The following is a 20,877-nucleotide window of genomic DNA, read 5'->3' as shown; positions in this document are numbered from 1 at the left end:
TAATTTGGTGGGTGTAATGTGATTGAGAAGCCTAGGCTACTTGAGACCAATAGCAGTAGTTCAATAATCAATGTAATTTGAGACGAGTAGACTAATAGCAGTAGTTCAAAAGGTGTAATGTAATGTAATTTGGTGGGAAAACAATGTAATTTGTTTTGAGTTTTATCAGTAAGCAATAGTTCATTGTAATTTATTTAGAGTTTAGAGTTTTCGTTGTACTGTGATATGAATGGAAACCATTAATAGGTTACAACCATATCTTGTTCATTGGATACCAAAAATAGATTACAAAAACAAGTTGCTCATAAGCATATCTTGTTCATGCCATATCAAATGGTTACATCCCAATACCTGATCAATATAAGCACAACACCAAAAACAGGTTCCAACCATGACATTACATATCAAATGGTCAATTACATCTAAGTACCTAACTCAAAAACCTTGACAGACATGAAAGCCTAATAAAACCAACCATCACAGACATCTATAATCCCACAAACCAACAACCCAATCGCAACCATAATCAAACCATTAAAGCCTTACAAAACTAACCAATTGCAGAATCTATAATTCCATAACATTCAAACCATTCTTCCATGAAACCATAATTCAAAAAGAGTTCATCCTAATTCAAAAACAGGTTGCAAAAGTTCAACATCATCACATCTAAGGATGAAAAAAAGGATCTTTGACAAAATGGCTCCTATGTTGATCTTTCATCCTCCTCCTACGTTGTTGTACTCGAGATAGTTTGGCAGATTGAGATGAATCACATGTTTGAGAAGCCTAAGCTGCTTCAGATTGTTGGGATTGAGAAGCAAATAATAATGCTTGAGATGGTTGGGATTGAGAAGCCTGGGCTACTTCAGATGCCTGGGATTGAGAAGGCCCTTGGGAACCACTTGCTTGTTTCCTTTACCTTGGTTGCATACTTTGTTGTCTGCTACTTGCTCTCCACCATCTCTCCTTCTTACCTAAAACAAAAAATAATTAGATAGGCATGATATGAAAATTTGAATGGTGAATACATAGTTCAAACCGTGGCACTTAATGGAAGTTTTTCCTTGGCAACTTTCCTCTTCCTAGTAGGCTTTATGTTGGGATTTCTAGGTTCCTAATAAGCAAAGTCATCAAGTCAGAAACCATATCAAATAGATTTAAATGTAAAGCAATTTTGGATAATGACACATACCTTACAACCATAGTATGAAATATCGATAATATCGACGAAATATTGATAATATTTCGGTTTTTTCAAATCACGGATATTTCGGAACATATCCATGTACATATCGTATAAATATCGACAATATCAACAATAATATCGAAAAATATCGATGTCAATAATTTCGCTCACTCTTCAGCAATATTTTGTCAAAATATCGGAGTAATATCGCTAAAATATCAAAAATGTCGATGTAAAGGAAAAAAATAGGAAAAAGATAGGGAAAAACAAGGAGAAAAAAAACACAAAGGGAAACCCCTCCCATTTTACTCCTCCAACACCTTAACCACCATATGACTTATGTTTTTGTGATAATATGCTAAAATATTTATATTTATGCTGTTTTGTTTTGAATTCTTTTTGCAAGAATCAAATTTTCACACAAGAATGAATCTTTGAACCTCATATGAACTCTATGTGATACTAAGTCACTCATGTATTATGCAATGTATAAAGTGTAAAATATTGTAGTAAATCATTATATATAAATGATTATGGTGTGTTTAATCTTTTTTCATTAATTACTACATATTTTCTACACTCACAGTGTTTGCCAGCTCGTTGTATAATCAACTTAAATCAGTTAAATTCATCATGCAATGCATTTCGTTCTAATTTTTTGTGATAAACTAATAGATAATTGACTAAATAAACATTCTCCAAAGTTTCAATAAAAATTTCCAAGTTTTTCTTACAATTTTCGTGGTTTTTATTCAATTTTTATCGATATTGATAATATCCTGATATTTCCATCAAAATTTCCGTGTTTTTGGAGTACCGATATTTCCGATATCATCGATATTTTAGACCTTGCTTACAACTAATTCGATTATGCCCTTCTCCACCATAATTGCCACACTTTAAAGGGATGCCATACCTAGGAAGCTTATATGGATTAGCAGGTTGTTTAGGCTCATCAAAAGCTTGTTTCCTTGTCTTCTTAGGCCTACCAAGCTGCTTGTGCTATTTTGGAGGGAGTAATGAAGGTAAATTAATCTTCATCCACTGATCTTGGCTAGTCATAGGCATAATCATTGGTTCATAGGCTCTCAAAAAGCCTCTTTCTTGTACATTGCATCACAAAAGTCCTCTGGATTCCCATGAAACCAGCTTATTGCAGCACAAGAATGCAAACATGGTATTCCATTCAAATCCCAGGCATGGCATGAACAAGAGTGGGCATTCAAATCAACAGCAAAGTTGCAGCCACTATGGTGCATTACTTCAAACCTATTTTGTCCAGCAGCCTTAGGAATGCACCACTGAGCTTTTCCTTTGTTTTTCTCTAATATCTTTCTAATTCTTGACCCAACTTGTCCATGCCATTTCTCACATAAAACCCTTCTTCTAGCCATCAACAACATTATATACAACTAAATTCTTTCTAGCATAGTCAAAACAGGCTTGTCTCTGGCATCCATTATGCTACGGTTGAATGCCTCACATAGGTTGTTCATAAGCATGTCACACTTGGAATCACTCTTGAAATATGCCTTACTCCAATGGCTAGGATATTTCTCTGCAGGCCAATCATGTGCGGGTTTAGACAACTCCAACATCTTTCTCATCTTTGCATCAAACCATGGCACTGTTGTGGCCCTAGCAATTGCTTCCATTTGATGTTTCAAAGTAAGACCTCTATGCTCCAAATACAAGTTTCCATACAGATCTTTCAAATAATGTCTGTGCTCTACATGAGGGAATAGAGCATCCACAGCACCTATTAAACCTTTTTGCTTTCAATCATAAATACATAACCATGGCTATTCCTAATATTCAGATCACCACTCAATAATTCTAAAAACCACAGCCACGTTGAATTACTCTCAATCTCTACATATGCATAGGCAAGTGGAAACATTCCGTTGTTTGCATCAACTCCCATTGCAGAAAGCACTTGCCCAAAGGTGAGGCCCTTTAGCATGACACCCATCCAAGCAAACCACAGGCCTACAACCATCTAAAAACCCCTCTTGTAGGATGCAAGACAGATGTAAATCCTCTGAAATCGTGGCCTATCACCTTCCATTTCAAATTTAATGATAACTGTACTTCCCACATTTCTCGTTCTTAACTCATTACAATAATCCCACAACACTTCATATTGTTTACTGTAAGACCCCTCTACAATGTCAACTGCCATGGCTCTTGCTCTAGATGGTTTGTAACCATAGTCTTGGTGAACTTGCTAAGCAGTCCAATTTGGATTGAGCCTTAACTGCCCAGAATATCTTTTAGCCAACCAGCTAATAGTGGCAAGTATATTTTTACTCCTCTTACTACAAACATGTGTAGGATTAAAGGTTTTCACCTGCAAGTAAGTGCTACCACTAACACTTGAAGCATGGATAACAAAAGGATAGCCTTCTTAACATATTACTCTTATTTTGTTATGGTCATTATTCATAAATATCAACTCCCTTCCACAATCAATGGAGTATATCCTCACAGCTTTTCTAAACATCTCAACAGTTGCAAACTCTAAACCCACTTTGAAACCTGGGTTTGCCATATCAATTTCAAGTCTGAAATCTTCACCTTTTGGCATTCTATTCTTCCTCCTTCTTAGTTCACCTAGTGCTTCATCTTCACTTGAAGAGCTACTTAGGCAGGTAAGTGTAGGTGACTCTTCTCCACTGGCTGACTCATCATTTTCCTCTGCATTAGGATCATTGTCAGTACAACTATGATCCACATAACCTTCAAACCACTTATCATCCTTCTTCAATAAGTCAATTTCTTCATCACTCTGTGCATAGTCACTGTCTTCAAAGTCTGGATCACTGCTATCATCATCCTCAAAACAAGAATATTCTGGATAACTGCTATCATTCCCCACTTGGCTTGAAGTCAGGCTCACTGCTTTCAAGTACAAAACTATCACCCTGCTATTGTTTTTAGATACCGTGCTCATACAAGCTAAAAGCGTACTATCTGATACTATTTGAATGAGTATACCAATTCCAAACTCTTCACCATAAAAACTCACATCATACCCATCGTCATATCCCAAATCTTTAGCCCTTCCAAATAGCTCTAACATGGACATATAGTCAACCTCACAATAATCAAACCAACTGACTTCACCACCCAAATAAGACCATTCATTGTCCCTTCTATTTTTAACTAGTTTACCTCCATGGAAAAACTTAAATGTAACAACCTCGTTAGCATCTTTATCTGTGTAAGAGGAAGATTCACTTAACAAACCGACAAACATAACAAAGACAAAACAAGTACCACACAAGGACCAGCACAGAGTAAAAAAGTATACAAAAAAAACAAAAAAAAAACTCTAACAACAGTTCAATGCACATGCCAACAACAAGAAAAACGAGTGAGAATAGGTCCACTTACATATGGGTTGACAACCTCCAGATTCTCTACGCACCACCATCTTTGCACTTTCTAGCCTTAAAGTCCAACGCCCCTCTTTCCCTTTTCCCAAATCCAAACTCCACTTAGAGATTCATAAACCCTAATCTTCTACTCTAGATTCCCCCAATTTCGAACTCCACCCTAGAGTTGTATAAACCCGTGATTTCTTCTCCAAATTCTCCCAAAGAGGCTAGTAGTATCTTAAAAATCAGATATTGTACCGTATCACCTCTTCCTCATATGGGTTTGGTGGACAAGAGACTTGGAAGGCACAGTTGAAGCCACGTAATCGGGTTTTGGGTGTCTTGATAAGGTTTGGTGTGGGGAGGGAGAGAGAGACAAAGAGAAATGGAGGCAGAGACAGAGCTAAAGAGAGGAAGGAGGTGATGGTGGTGTAAGCAAAGGAGAGCGGTGGGGGTGGTTGAGTTTGGGTCACAGTGGAGATGAGATGGGGGGTGGCTGGGTTTGGGTGACAGTGGAGGGAGTGGGGAAGGTGGGTCTTAGGCGAGGTTGGGAATGAGGGGTTCGATTTTAAACTTTTTAATTAATTTAAAAAAATAAAGAAGTTTTTAATTAATTTTTAGACTACTTGAATGTTACGTAAGCCTAAAAAATGGGATTCACTTTTGCCACATCAGCAATTAACAGAATTTTTAATGGTCTTTATTAACAGAGGGTGTCTTTTGAAAGGTTTTATTAAGTTAGGGTACCAGTCAAATGAGTCTTTAAAGATTGGGTATGATTTTTGTAATTTCCCCCTAAAATAAAATAAAAGAAGGAAAAAAAGAGAAAGCTCATTATTATTAGTGTGTGTACATTGAAGGTGCTCTTGCTTTGGACATGTAAATCCCAGCACTTTAACATTTACACACCATGAGAAGCGCGTGTACCACGCTCCTATCACGTGGCATCAACTTTTGTCACCCTCATTAAGGAATTTACTCCACGCGCTTCAAGTGCATGTGGTCTTCAACTTCCTTACGCCCATCTTATATCTACTTTTTCATAATCAATCTCAGAATTCACTCAGACAGAGATGTACAACAAAATCACCAAAACCCACCCAAAGCTCAGATAGCTTTAATTTTTAAAAATCTTGTGGAGATTTTCTTTGAGAAAAATAAGTCCAGAGCAAAAAACCCAGAGCTAAGGCATATAGAGAAAGAGAAAAGCAAGCTGTTTCAATGGCAGATAAAACAGAAGATGAGCAAGAAACACCGCCGCCGCGATCATATTACATGATGTTTTTAACAACTATGAGCAAAAGGAGAACATGGGTATGTCTATTTGTGTTAGTTTATGCCATCCTTTTAACTTCTTCATGGAATTTTCTCAAATCCATACTGTCTTGGTATAAATTGCAAGCCCAACCTTCTGCCTCATCATATGGGTGGCCTGCCCTTTATGCCTCGGTGCTTCTTGGGGCAGTTTTTGGGCTGCTTTCCATGTTTGCAGCTCTTGCAGTCATGTTGCCTGCGACCTTGGTCACATGGATCACTATTGTGGTCATGCTGGCCTTCTTTGGAAAGCCTAGGAGGACTTTGGTTGTGGAGGGGAGGAAGATTACAAGAGAGATTTTTGTGATTGTGATCAAGATTTTGTTGAAGGAAGGCAATTTGGTGGCTGCTGCTTGTGCTGTTTTGGGGTATTTTGCGCTTTTTAGGAGGAGTGCTGAGGTGATCGAATGATTTGGTTGTTGGGATTTTTTCTACTTCTAAGGGGGTTGAAATGGGTGTGTAGATTTGAAGGATGGGGTTTTGGATTTGGTAAAGTTTTCTCCTCTCTCCCCTAAGACATTGTTTGGTATTTCTGTTTTTCTTCTCAAGAATAGAAAGGGTAAAGCTCTGAACCCCCCATGTTGTTGTAGGGCTTTGTAACATTACTTCTTTTGATTTTACTGTGGGATCTGACTCTTATTTCTTGTGTTATCTTTATCCTTCCCCAATTTAGCAATTTTGCAGACTATACATGTTTGAAATCATGGGGTGTTTTTTTCTTTTTGATAAACAAGGACCAATTGATTTCTGGTATGTGTTTTGAGCAATTGCAATAGTAGCTATATGCTGGAATTTGACTGTGAAAAGGAGAAAAAACTTGTGGAACGGGAATAGCATTTGCTATCTCCGGCCAATCACGGTTGCCACGCCTAATAACTTTTCCACTCGTCATACCATAATTGGTCGAGATAGCAAAACAATGTTATTCCCGTCCCACACAAGTGTTTCTTACTACACAAGTGTTTCTTACTATATTATAGCTGCTAGCATTACCAATTTACTAATTCCAAATTGCAGGTTTTAGCTTCTATGAGTGGCAATGGCTAGTTGAAGACCTTTTGTCCTTCCTTTAAAGAAGAGAATGGACTTTTGATGTAGAGCACTAAAATAATATGTTGGTTTCTTCTGTCTTCGTTCTCTTTAAACTGAAATCCTTCTCCAATCCAAACTAATCTGCCCAACATTTAAAAATGGTTTAAAGCAGGAGGTGGAGTTCAGTACAAGTCTACATAGTATTAGTAATCTATCTGTTATCAACATCTGTGCACACGCTAGGCCTGCCATTCGGTTCAAATCGCTCTTGCTCTTGAAGCTCACCAAACCAAATTACTTTTTTTCCTTAAATCACGTGTGTATTTTTCAATATCGATTAAAATAAAACTTAAATTTAAAATTTAAAATTTTATTTTTTTTAAATAAAAAAAAAAGGTTTTGGTCAGGAATCGTTTGGTTCGAGAAAAACTGTGTTTTCTAACCAAATAGCAGTCCGAAGACACTCACACCCACGGTGATTTCAGATTTCCTTTTAACTTTTTTCTTTGATTAATGGCGATAAAGATTGGACCAAACGAGCCGACTAAATCGGGCGAAACAAGTTGATTTGGGCCAATTTGGTTCAATTTAGTATAAATAAGTGACTTTTTCAACTAATTCGGACAATGTTTTGATTTGTTAGGTTTTGTTAAAAATGACACAAACCGAGTATACTCCTTTTTTTACAAGCGTTAGGAGTTCTAGTTCCTGAACTAATGCCTTATTTGCATTTTGGCCCTTAAATTCAAAAAATAGTTGTTTTAGTCCCCTTAACTCCACTTCCGTAATTGATCTGACATTATATTTTCTATTAAAGTTAGGGCCAAAACAATATTTTCTTATTCTTTCTCATGAGCAAAATCATATTTTTATCTGCATTAGTCATATTGTCCCTTTCTCCTCTGTATTGAACATAGAGTTTATCAAATTAAGAGTATTTGGAGCCTAGGTGAAATGAAATCTAATCGCATCCCAATGGCAAGAAAGAACTCCTCTTGAACACCCTCTATAAAACCTTGGTGGTGATTGACTCACTTTCTGATTTATATTTTGCAGGTTTGGTCGGTTTGGGCTTGAGCCCAATATCAGTTGTTCAATATGTATCAAACAATTTGAGTTAAGACACATTAAAATAGGAAAAAATCATATTCAAATATAATTAACAAATGTTGACATAAAAATGAAAATGTTACCCCATTCAATTGATTCATAGAACTTTGTTTCCTCAATGGTTAGCACATATTGTAATGAAGATATATCTTATGACCTTAGCCAATTTGAGAGCAAATCAAAGCTTCAACCATCCTAGGAGACAATATGCTTTGAAAGGAGTCAATCACTCTCCCACCTATACTAAAACATGATTCCGAAGCTAATGTGTGTATAGGGATTGCAAGCACATCCTTTGCAATTAATGCCAAATCAGGATATTTGAGCCATTTATTTTCCACCACCCTAGTATATCAAACTTACATGAATTGTTTCAAGTGGATTCAACAAGTACCTATCCACTTCATGTGTTAGAATCACATTATCACTTTCTTGCAGAGTGACCTAGAGGGGATCGACTCTCTTTACTTTGATGACTTAGAGAGGAGAAGAGAGTGAGAAATGGTGGTGGAGAGTGGTGGCCTGAGAGATTGGCCGCAGATTTGGGGTTAGGGACAATCAACTCTCTTCAGGATTTAGGATCTAGGATTAGGGAGGGACGATTTGCGGAGATTTGTGAATGAGAGAAAGTGAGGTGGCGTGAGGATTAGTTTGTGGTTTTGATCTAGTGCAAGCAAGCCCTCTGTATATCCTTATTTTGGCCAACAAAAGAATGACACGTGTCCAATTTAAATTAAATAATATTCAGTTCGGTCATTTTCTTTTTCGATTCAACGGGTTTTATGCCCACCCCTAGTTTTGGGCTCTAAGACCTTTCCTGTTGTACTTTTTATTTTTTATTTTCAGTTGTTTGGTAAGGGGTAAAAATTGGATTAAAAAACTATTTTTTTTTTAAATGGAGGTTTTACTGAGCATATTTTGGGGTTTAACTTGAGTCTTGACTCAGCAAGATGATGATAATTATGGGGGCTAATCATTATAACCAAACCTTTGTACGGAAAATAATGGGATGATGAATATAATCTATATAAAACCTGAGATGGTGCAAAGTTTCAATCAAAGCCCTACAAAGTTGGACCCACTAATTAATTGGAATTAATATATTATTAGGAGGAAACAAATATCATTATTATTAATTTTTTTAATACAATATATGATAGAAGATGACAATTAGGAGGAAGAAAGGAATTATTCTTCCTTTTCTTTTCTTTTCTTTTCTTTCTTCTTTTGGTAAAGGAAAAGACCGTCCAATTATTCTTCCTTGAACTTCAATATTTTTTTTTTCTTCTTTTTCTTTTTTAAGTTAGACTAGAGAGTTGTTCTCCCAACTTACTCTACCCAAAGAAAAAAAAACACAAAGCATCCCTCCATGTGTCCTTCTCCTTCTAACTGACTCCAACTATATACTTGTGATAACAGAACTATGAGTCTTAATCACTACAACAACAACAATCAACTTGTTTTAAATGATACTTCAAATATTCATCTATTTTAAAACCAGAATAGGAATATCTCTCATTTCGGTTAATACAAACTTAGGTATGAAGCTGTTTATACCCAGAATAGGCAGGCAATAAGGACAAGACACGTTGAAGAAATCGAGCCTGAGCAGGGAAGCCTTCGGCACCCAGTCTACCGATCGCTCCATTAGGGCAACGCCCTCCTTCTGGACACGTGGCACGCTCATAATCGACGTCCACAGTCCCACATCGAAATTATCAACAAAGTGCATACCTCCCAAGGCCTATAAAGGAGGCCAACAACCCCAAAATAGAGGTAATCAGAATTAATGGCATACAAGCTTATTGATTAGTCAGTACTATTTACTATATCTGAACTTACTTAAGCATCGGAGAGCCTTCGGCAGGTACCACACCGGTACCCTAGGGCTTACCGAGCGTTCCCTCTTTTGCATATCGCACGCTCTACCGAGGCCCAAAGAATTCCGAAGACCCAAAAATTACTAAGTTGAGCTTAAGAGTCCTGAACCACTTTTTCGCATCAACAGAAGCTTAGCAAACCAGCAAGTAATGAATTGGTTAAAAGCTATATGTTGGTAACCACAAGGTGTGGTGCGGTTGGCAAACTGCCACTTTCAGTTGGCGAGCAATCGAGTGCCTCAATGGCAGGGGTTCGAAACCCATTGGAAGAATTTTGTGGCCATGGGCAAGCCGAACCCCGAGCAGAGATTAATCACACCCTTCAGGTGTGGGGACACCTCGTGGTATTTACCAAAAAAAGCAATGCGTTGGTCAATGGTCCGACGATAAATCTTATACATATGGGCGGAGCTAGACTTGTAAAGTTGAGGGTGGGGAATTAGAAAATACAAGTATATAAAACACCTAAGTATTCAATAATGACATGTTTAAAGCTAAATGTTTCTAATTTAATCATGTTTAATTTGTTTTAAAGGAAATTTTAACTTAAATTATAAGTTGTCTATTACAAATTATGTCTGTTACTGCTATATATGATATAATAAATGAGATATCAAAATCTAAGGGAGTCACGACCACTCCAGACGTAGAAGTGGCTCTGCCACTGCTCATAAAACGCTGATTTTTCTAAAATGGGCAAAACAATTTGCGAAAACTTAAATACAAATAATTGATACGCAACTAGCATTTGAGTAGGAAGTATGAAATCAATAATCTCATACTTCCTAAGCTCTTTTCATGTCTTTATGAATCAAGGAATTTAAGCTAATCAACCAATTGAATGACATGAAATTGAAAGTCGGTGAGTAACAAGCTTTATAGTTGCCCTACCAATTAAATCCCAAGGGCGATGCCCAAACCACATCAATAAACCAAAAAAAAATTGGAGCCTACAAACAAGACCAGGGCTGACATTCAGGAATTCCGTGCCCCTTTTTAACTTAGCTCCCCGCACGTGCTATTGCATTGGCCTCACCTAGGCCTGGGCGCGGATCGGTTTGGAACGGTAGAGGGCTCTTCCGTTAACCAAACCAAAGACTTCGGTAGACCATTTTCTCTTCCGTTAACCAAACCAAAGACTTCGGTAAACTTCGGATCGGTTAACCTAACATTCGGTTCGGAACGGGTCGGTACGCCGGTAGTACCGTAATAAAAACATACTAATAAAAATACAATTTATAATACTTTCACATAACATAAGTTCTTGAACAAATACACCAAATTATCCTTTTAAAATATAAAAATCTAATAACCTAATTCATCCAAGTATGAAATCAAACAACTTAGTCACTATATCATTCAATATGTCCTCAAGATGAATTGGGAGCCACTTGTGTTTGTTGTTTGAACTTTTGAGTGTTCTTTTTATTGAATTCTCTACATTTATGTAAATGGTTTTGACATTTGTTTTGCGTTGGGTTCTTTATTTTTTTCATGCTGAATCCAACCATATAAAGAACATAAAATTTGGATCAACAGTTAGAAAGTTATAGGTGAAAAACGGGACAAAGGTCGAAACTGGAAAATATAGGAAGTTCATAAATTCCTCTCTGACCAAAAAGTGCTACAGTACTTGGATAAGTGATACAATGGTGATAAAGCAGTGATACAATGGTGATAAAGTAGTGATACAATGATGATAAAGAAGTGATACAGTAGTGATAAAAGAGTGATACAAAATGCTGATTGTATTTACCTTTGGTTTCTTGTTTTGTATTTAAATAATAAAATAAGTATAAATATCGGATCGGTACGGGTTTCCGTCGGGTTAGGAATTTTGTTTCCGTTAACCAAACCAAACATTTCGGTACGGATCGGATCGGAATAATTAAAATTAAAAAATAATTATTTAACCAAACCAAACCAAACCGTCGGTACGGTACGGTCGGTACGCGGATAATTCGGATGAGATGCCCACCCCTAGCCTCACCAAAGATATGTTTTTTTTTTTGGTCAAGCACCAAAGATGCGTCAATGACTCATTGACTCTGGCTTCTAGAGACCTACATTTTACAAGTGTTTTGTTTATTATTATTTTTTTAGCACTAGATTAATACTGATTTAAATAATCTCATTATTTTAATTTTCCATTTATTTTCTCTATTTTTTCTCTAATTTTTTAAAATGTAGAATGCTTAGCTACATTCTCTTTTCGGTCATCTTAAAAATTTGTTTGTATACAAATTAACTAAATTATAAATTGTAACATCTAATTGTCATTCAATATGCAGACTAATCATTCTGATTCAATTGAGTTTTTGGAGAGTTTAAATTGCCGCTTAAAAAATAGACAGTTTCGATTACCAAAAAATACCAGAGTACAATAAACAGAAAGAGAATAAATCCTCGTTTTTATTTTATTTAACACAATAAATTGACATCCACAAGAGGTAATAATCTCTTTCAATAACGCGGAATTATATAGTAAAATCTTTGCTTGTAATTATGAAATAAAGTATATGCCTCTCTCATGGACGTAGTTTTCAGATCTGTCAATCCCGAAAACTTTTGTCCTCAGCCGATGAAATGGTACACTTTTTTTTAGCTTAAATCAAATCATTGGCACAATCTAGGCAATGAGTCTATGAGAGTTTCTTCTATTTTTCTGTTTTGGTTTTTTATTGTTTATAAATTTTGTGTTCTTTTCATATTTTTATTAGTTGGTGAGATTCAGCCATTGAGGATATCTTTTCTCTACACATTGATGGATGGCCCCATGGGTGTTGAACACAGACAGACTTGCTCAGTACAAATAGTAAACATGAAGAAAAGCAGTGAATTCAGGTGCTCAGATCTAAACAACCAGCAAGCTTGATACCAACACTCCACCCACACACCCACCGCCACTCTCACTTTCACTGAAAATTCATTCAATTCAACCTCTCTCCTCTCTCTTTCTCTCTCTCTCTCTCTCAATTTTTTTTAACCATTGTTTTCAAGGTTGTACATGTTAGCTGTGATTTCTCTGCCATATTCCCTACATGGTCCGAAACCTTCCACATTTCTTTCATAGTGTCATAGGTTTCCTCATGCTTTATTTTGACTTATAAAATCCCAAAGACTTCAGGACAGCAATACGCATTTTTCTCTGTTTATTGCTTCTTCTCCTTTCTCACTCCGTATTAAATGTGTGTGAGAATTGAAGTTCTTTGAGGATTTGAGGTACCCTTTACAGCTACAGAAGGATCTGGGCGTCTTCAAGATTGGGTTTTTGCAAACATTCCTGTTTGCATCTGGGGTCGAAGGTACCAGAATCTCATCTGGGTAATCAATTATTTCAAATCTGTGCCAATTTTGGGGCTTTTATGATCTTGAGGTCCTCTCCAACATATAGGAAGAAAATGGTAGTGGCAGGAAATGGCCTGTTCTACCCAATTGTTGGATTTGCATCATGTGTGGCTTTCATCTACATGTCCTTCGGTGGCTTGGGGACGAATTTACAGGAAAAAACTAAGTTGGGTTTTGTGGAGAGGAATGGAACTCAGTTCATGTTAGATGGCAAATCATTTTACATTAATGGGTGGAATTCTTACTGGTTAATGGATCATAGTGCGGATGAGTATACCAAACCCAGGGTGCGGGAGATACTGCAAGCTGGTGCGAAAATGGGTCTTACCGTGTGCCGAACTTGGGCCTTTAATGATGGAGACTACAATGCCCTCCAGATTTCGCCCGGTCGCTTCAATGAGCAAGTGTTCAAGGTATTAATAATTCATGTATTTTCATCCTTCTGTCTTATAGTAAACATAAGTTTCTGACCTCTGTTTTGTTTTTCGTTGAGTTTGAAACTTTCTCTTTGTACTTGTTTGGGTGCTTCAATTTATGGGTTTACTTGAGTGGTGATCATGTTTTGCCATAATTTATCGGTTTGCAACTGAAGTAATAAAACTACGGTTCCATCTGAGAAGGTAAATCAGCAGGTCTAGTACAAACTAAATGCCGGTCAGTTCCTTGTTGATAGAGATTATATTGCATTATGAAAGTGGGAATAACCCAAAACAAAAGGAGGGTTGAAACAAAGAGTTTGTATATTTGCATATTGACTAAATGTGTTTAAGAATCCAGCGCCTTTGAAAGATAATCAGTCATGTTTGGGTGTTTCTTAATGCGAAATGTTTTGGACTATAATGTAGTAAAAGTTTTCCCAGTATTGCAATGCTTCTGCCACATTCTTTAACCTCTTTAAGATTAATGATTTGTTGTTGTTTAATATAAAGTAAAACACACACATGACCATTGCAGAGTAGGAACAGTTTTTTAGATAACCATATTTTTGCTAAGATAAAGAGAATTCTCTGTAACTTCTTGAAGTTTTTCTTGCTGTTGAAAGTGCACTTTTAAGGGAAGACAATCAAAGGTTCCCATGCTACATGGTATATAGCTAATGGTTACCTACAATAAAATGCTTTACTATTCTTTTTGTTATCTCGCCATTATTTTAGTATTTGTCTCTTCCCTTTTGAACTATTTCTTACAACACCGTGATCTCGTGACAGGCTTTGGATCATGTCATTGTAGAAGCTAGACAACAGGGTATCAGGTTGCTTTTTAGCTTAGTTAATAACTTGCAAGCATATGGTGGGAAGACTCAGTATGTGAAGTGGGCATGGGACGAAGGTGTTGGTTTGAGTGCTTCCAATGATTCCTTTTTCTTCGATCCTTCCATTCGAAATTATTTCAAGAATTACGTGAAGGTAACTTTTTATGTTGCTTTTCTTCCCCGGAAAGAAATATTGCACAACTCTTTGATGCCTCTTTGACACTTCATAACCTAGATTTTCTTGTTAATGACTGGAAAACTATTTAGTATGTTTAATATGGTTATTTATATTGGAAAGGAAAAAACAAAATTTTATTAAAAGGTTAAATTTTGTTAGTGTCAGTTTCTCATGTATACCTTACATTCACCAATATTTATGTTGACATGAAGGCAGGGTATGGGGACAGAATTTTGTTGGCAAGATGACTTGCTACTAGGTTATACTTACTGAATATTTGGTAACAGATTATGTCATGTAAGCTTTTTGGTTGCAAAGTGGTCACTGGAGAAAGGTATAATGACTAAGAATGCGAAACTTAGTGTCATGATCAACAAGAAAAAGGTTCAGGTCGATCTCCATTTGGATCTCACACAGAATGATGTGGATAGAAGGGGATCTTGAAATGGCTTTCTTTCTTTGGCCTTTTTCTTGTTTCCTTCCCTTTCCCCAGTTCGTGCTAAGATACAAAAGGATCTAATTGTGTGCCAGATCTTTTACGGATGGCTGCATGGATTTAAAGCATTGTAGAGGGAAAAATTAGAATTTAAAAGCATCAAGTTCTGATAAATAGGATAGTGGCATTTAAGATTTATGAGAAGGGATATCTCTGAATTCTGGAAGCTATTTCTGAAAATAACATTCTGGAGTGCATGTAGAAGTATTGTGGATTGCTAATGAGTTTGAATGTTATTAGATAAATGATTTTGGTCTTAACTGGTATGCTATGTTGAACAGGTCATTACTTTCATCCACTGATTCTTCTCCCTGTAAAAACAGACTTGCTGAGAATATATTTTACATCGATTTTGGTGCTACAATAATATGTGATTTCAAACCAATTTTAATTCATTTCCTTTTTTCTACAGACTCTCCTAACGAGGAAGAATACTCTCAATGGAATTGAATATAGAGATGATCCTACCATTTTTGCATGGGAGTTAATAAACGAACCCCGTTGCATTACTGATGCTTCAGGCGACACTCTCCAAGTATGTAGTCAGTTCTTAAAAATTATGGAGTTGTGCAGTTCTGCTTGATGGATTCCCTGGATTTTACAAAATATTTTCACTGAAATTCAGTCAGAAATATCTTATTTGTTTGAGACAAAGTGCAATTCTGGTGGAACCTTCCTTTAACGTGTTCGTGATTTCTTTGTGATACACCCTATTAGGAAAAGAATAGAAATTAGTAGAGAGCTACTACTACTACGTAATATTTTTCCTCTTACTTTGGGCAAATAGCTACTTATTCTAACATTCAACGATTCTTAACTCTTATCTTTTCCTTTACCAGTGAATGGGTTTTATTCTTTTATTTTCTTCAGAGGGTAGGGTGAGTTGGGAGGTGTGGAGATGGATAGGGAGAGGGGGATGGTCTGCACTGTAACCTATGTTTTCAGAACATGAACTAATTGTATGGCATACTGTTGCAGGATTGGATAGAAGAAATGTCAGCATTTGTTAAAGCAATTGACAAGAAACATCTACTGACTGTGGGCCTTGAAGGATTTTATGGTCCTAAAAACCCCAAAAGGTTGACTGTGAATCCAGAAATGTGGGCATCTAGACTTGGATCAGATTTTATTCGCAACTCCAAGATCCCAAACATTGATTTTGCTTCTGTTCATATTTACCCTGACCACTGGTAAGCGTTTCCATTACATGAAATTTCTCAAGTCAATATGAGGGAAGTCCAAGCTTACAAACTTATCAGAAATTGAAAAGGCGAGAAGCATATATATATATATATGGTCTACTCTATTGAGGGATCCCTCAAATAATTTTATTTGAGGGACACCCTTTAGGGTCTCCTATGAATTTTTTAAAAAATGATCCAAACCATCTATTTTTTAAGTCTACAGAGAGCTCCCATCCCTCAGTTGGCATGGTTTTTTTTCAACGATCCCCTATATATATATATATACCCACTCTATTAAGGCCTTATCAGATATGGACATTGAGATATATTGAAATGCATCTTACTTTCTATGCATCTCAGTGATCCAAACTGATTTATCAATTCAGATGCATACCCATAACTGAAGTCCTTATTAGATTGGCTGTGTGAGTGTGTCCTGCTCACAGGTGACCCAAAAAATCCATGCCAACTGAGGGATCAAAATCTAATTATTGATAAAGGACCTTTTTCGAATAAATGGAAATCGTTTTTGTACTTATATAGAGAGTTATTATCTAATAAGGGCCTTAAATACGTATATAAACAGTTGTGATGTAGAGTGGATGGGATACATCTCCATACATCTCAGTGATTCATTTGCGATCTAACAGTTCAAAGGCATAAACTACTTTACTCACCTTATTAGAGAATAATTATATGTATAGCATGTTCATTTGCTAGACTTTCAATTTAAAGTATTGATCAGGTGGATTCTTGTTTGAATGTGTGATCCAAACTGACAAAATAACTTCATCCTTACTTTTTGGGTAGGTTTCATGATAAAGAATTTCACGAGAACCTCAAATTTGTCTCCAAGTGGATGCGTTCTCACATAGAAGATGGGGACAAAGAGCTGAATAAACCTGTGATGTTCACCGAATATGGATTGTCAAACCAGAACAAAGACTTTGAACCATCTCAGCGCGATAGATTTTACAAAGTTATTTTAGATGCCATTTACAAATCTGCAAAGAAAAATGGGTCTGGGGCAGGTTCTTTAGTCTGGCAGTTATTCGTGGGAGGAATGGACAAGTATAATGATGAATTTGGGATTGTTCCATGGGAAAGGCCATCTACATATAAGCTGATAATAGAACAATCATGCAGGTTGGCTAGACTCCACGGACCAACTCAACAACAGCGAAATTTGAAAGACTTGTGCTCGCAAAGACAGTGAAATGCTTATTCTTTTTCAGCAGGAAATTTCATTTTCTTGGGGGCTAAAATGCGATATCTATTATGGTTACAGTGCTTGAAGGAGAGAAGCAGGTCTCGGTCGTGTACCATACTCTTTCCACATAATACACGTTATATAATTTCATTTTAAATGATTCATATGAGTTTATAGAAGCTGTTATAAATTGTGATGTTATCAAGCTTTTCATAATGAAAGTACAGATTAACAAGCGAAAAAAAGGTCTTTAAATTATTGAATATTCTGCTTTTGCTTGTAAGCAATGGTATATGTTGCAGTCTTGAAACTATGTTTTAAGGCACTGATAGGATTGTAGCTCTTTAGAGATAGCAATAGCTCTTTTGTAATGATAACTACTGGTGTATTGATATTTATACAAACTGCCTTGACTCTGGTCTGGTGAGGTTTCATATTCTGAACTTGAACTAATGCAAGTCTACAATACTCTGAGAGTGATGAGTAGAATTAACTCTGCACCCGAAGCCTTAGGTTCGATTCAAGTGTACAAAATTAATTAATATAATATCTGCACTTCAATATAATTGAACATAAATTCAGCTCTGCAATTAACTCTTGGCAAGAGATATGTATATAGAGCAATTCTTTTTCCGAAAAAGGCAAGAAACTACAACAAAAAAGAAAAAAAAAGAAGAAAAATTAAACTGCAGATCTGACTGCCTACATCAGCATTATTCAGCTACGGTTTGCCAATCTGGGCGAAGTCCTAGTCCCATTTACATTGCTAGACCCGGTCTGTTGCTTGTTCTCTTTTCCCTTGCTTTTGCCCTTCAATTTTTTGTCCTTGAAACTCAACTTATTTACCTCCTCTGCCACCTTCAATACAGTCTCTGCAGCCTCATCTTCCTCCGATCTCCGACTCCGAGTTCTTTTAGCAATTCCCTCAGATCCACCACCCAAACCCTTTGATGGGTTCAGGCTGTTGCCTCTCTCGCCCTCCATAGCCACCTTATCAAACGCATCCGCGAGATTCTTCACGAGCCTCTTCCCCTTCACAGCCTCAACCTCATGCTCCACCTCATCCGCATCGTTACCATCTTCATCATCTTCATCGATCAGATCCAAGAATCTCCGGCGCTTCGTCGCAATCGGAGCCGGAGGAGGCGAATCAGAGGCAGCCCTCTTGCTATTGGACTGATTTGAGGCCGACCCATTTGCGGATTTCTCGAGTTTTTGCCTCTTCCTCTCGGTCTTCTCACGCTGCACACGGAGTTTGCCGACATTGCCTTCAATGCGGCCCTGGAGCCTTAGGCGCTTGAAACTGAGGCCGCCCATGGACCAGTGAGCTTCGTTGGCCCACGAGAGCAGAGGGTCAAGGACGGCAACAGGCGGATCGACTCGGTGGTCGTTGAACTTGACGTCGGTGTAGATCCGGGGGCGGGGGAGGCTGTTGCCGTAGAACTTGACTGGGCTAGCAAGCTTGAGCTTTTGCACCATGGCTGCGGAAATAGGGCTGAAATGTTATGAGAAAGCTTCGGAATATGTTTTGGGAATTTTCACAAACAGATGGAGGGCAGAAGAAACAATGAAATTTTGGAAATGGGATTTAATTTTTGAGAAGGGGGATTATAAAGAAGGTGGTGTGGCGGGTATTGAGCAAGTGGCGCGAAGTTTTTGGCGCCAGCAATTTGGCGCTTAGAAATTTCAAGAATTTCACGAGGGGTGCGTTTCTGATGGGAGGGAGGGAGGGAGCCAGATCACCAAACTTTTATTGTCGTCGAAGAAAAATATTAATATTTAAACAAAATTGGGCTGCTCTGTTTATTTTGAGGAACAAAAATAAAACAACCTTTTTTTTTTGTCAAGAAAAAAAAAAAGAAACCTTTATGGAAAAATTAGGTGGCTTCTTCTCCCAAAGGAAATGTGGATTCTTGCAATTAGGTGAATTAACCTTAGTTATCCATAATCCACATTCAAATAGAAAAATGCTCTCCTTTCTTTCCCCCATTGTTAAGGAGAATTAATGGGTTGTTCAACCACCCTCCAAATTCCAAACCTAAATGTTGACAAATAGGAAGTCATTACAAGCTTTTTTCTTATTAACATCAAAAGCCAATATGGTGTTCTAATAAGAAGATATAATCATATACATTTTTGTTGTCCTATGGGGTTAATCCAAAAAAGATAATATTTAAGTGCACCCCCTCCTTGTCACGTTGTGATTAAAGAATCTTTACAAAATAAGCATGTCGTATCCGAAACACTTCATTTCCTAAATCACAAATTCACAATTTAAAGATCATCCATATGTTAGACCAAATCGATGATTTTGGTAACAAGTAAGTAACAACTAACATCCTCATTCTATTTAGTTGATATATATGAATGACCAAATGATCTCTAATTTCAGTTATTATTATTATTTCATTTATTTTTATAAAGATGGTCTTTAAATTATCACTAGCCTCTCTGCACGCGCTTCTGCGCCTGCGAGAGGCTTTTTTTAAACAAATTTAAATTTTAGTTTAGAATTAAAAAAGATAATGGGTAGTTGTTTTTCATAAAAATAGGATTCATTATCCGATTTTTCTATTAATTTTAATTTTTTTTAAATATGAAAGAGTGTGAATTTACCATATTATCCTCATTTAATTAATAATTTTAATTCTTAATATTTGCATTAGCCAAGGGCATTTTCTGGTATTTTGAATGTTTCACCATTCTCTGCCTTTTGCTTTATATATATAGATTTAGAAAATAAACAATTCCAACGTGTGTATGATAAAGACTCGTAAATCAATATAGCCACCTTGAATCTTGACAAAGACACCTTACCGGTTGCTAGTGCTAACATCCTTCACTTGTTGCCCAACAATTATGGTTCCAATGACAAACAGTTTTACATTTGTACATTTTGCAATCGCTGTATTTTTTATGTGTACATAACCGGTTGTTCACGGTGCCCATCAGAATATATCATGTCTACCGGGGCATGGGCGGTGCTATGTACAAGGAAGGTTGGGTGCCTGCCCAGTCTAAATTTTTTTATTAAAAATAAAATAAAAAACCAACATGTGTTAAGCCCGGCCCCAAATTTAAAAAAAAATTAAAAGCAAACCCTACACACATGATGGCCATCTAGGTAGTCCCATATCTTCTCTCTCCTTCTCTTTTGGCTATGAGACTTCTTGTTTTTCTCTCTCTTTGCTACTTGACAACAACTTGTTTCTCCCTCTTTAATCTTTTTTTTTTTTGGGTCAAATTATCCCTCTATTGGCTATATCTTCTATTATCTTGGGTGGGCAACTTGGCAACAACATTT

The 20,877-nt window shown here is 36.8% G+C and overlaps 3 protein-coding genes across 3 annotated transcripts; 2 read left to right on the top strand and 1 right to left on the bottom strand.

Annotated features, from left to right (window-relative positions):
• Nucleotides 1-5,617: 5,617 nt before the first annotated feature.
• On the top strand, nucleotides 5,618-6,534 carry LOC148295782 (uncharacterized). The gene has a single exon (XM_088249981.1). The coding sequence runs from the start codon at nucleotides 5,791-5,793 to the stop codon at nucleotides 6,292-6,294; it is 504 nt and encodes a 167-aa protein (XP_088106107.1). The 5' UTR covers nucleotides 5,618-5,790; the 3' UTR covers nucleotides 6,295-6,534.
• Nucleotides 6,535-12,384: 5,850 nt separating this feature from the next.
• LOC110766997 (mannan endo-1,4-beta-mannosidase 2) lies at nucleotides 12,385-17,774 on the top strand. The gene is made up of 6 exons (XM_021970418.2): nucleotides 12,385-12,494; nucleotides 12,626-13,666; nucleotides 14,462-14,659; nucleotides 15,592-15,714; nucleotides 16,158-16,369; nucleotides 17,174-17,774. The coding sequence occupies exons 2-6, from the start codon at nucleotides 13,271-13,273 to the stop codon at nucleotides 17,577-17,579; spliced, it is 1,335 nt and encodes a 444-aa protein (XP_021826110.2). The 5' UTR covers nucleotides 12,385-12,494; nucleotides 12,626-13,270; the 3' UTR covers nucleotides 17,580-17,774.
• A 362-nt stretch (nucleotides 17,775-18,136) lies between these two features.
• On the bottom strand, nucleotides 18,137-19,314 carry LOC110766998 (microtubule-associated protein). Its single transcript, XM_021970419.2, has one exon. The coding sequence runs from the start codon at nucleotides 19,050-19,052 to the stop codon at nucleotides 18,291-18,293; it is 762 nt and encodes a 253-aa protein (XP_021826111.2). The 5' UTR covers nucleotides 19,053-19,314; the 3' UTR covers nucleotides 18,137-18,290.
• Between the last annotated feature and the right edge of the window lie 1,563 nt (nucleotides 19,315-20,877).

The sequence above is a fragment of the Prunus avium genome, chromosome 3 (genome assembly GCF_965620075.1).
Source record: "Prunus avium chromosome 3, drPruAviu1.hap1.1, whole genome shotgun sequence".
NCBI classification, from domain to species: Eukaryota; Viridiplantae; Streptophyta; class Magnoliopsida; order Rosales; family Rosaceae; genus Prunus; species Prunus avium.
The sequence above is the reverse complement of the archived record's forward strand: the minus strand, read 5'-3'. Positions and strand labels throughout refer to the sequence as shown.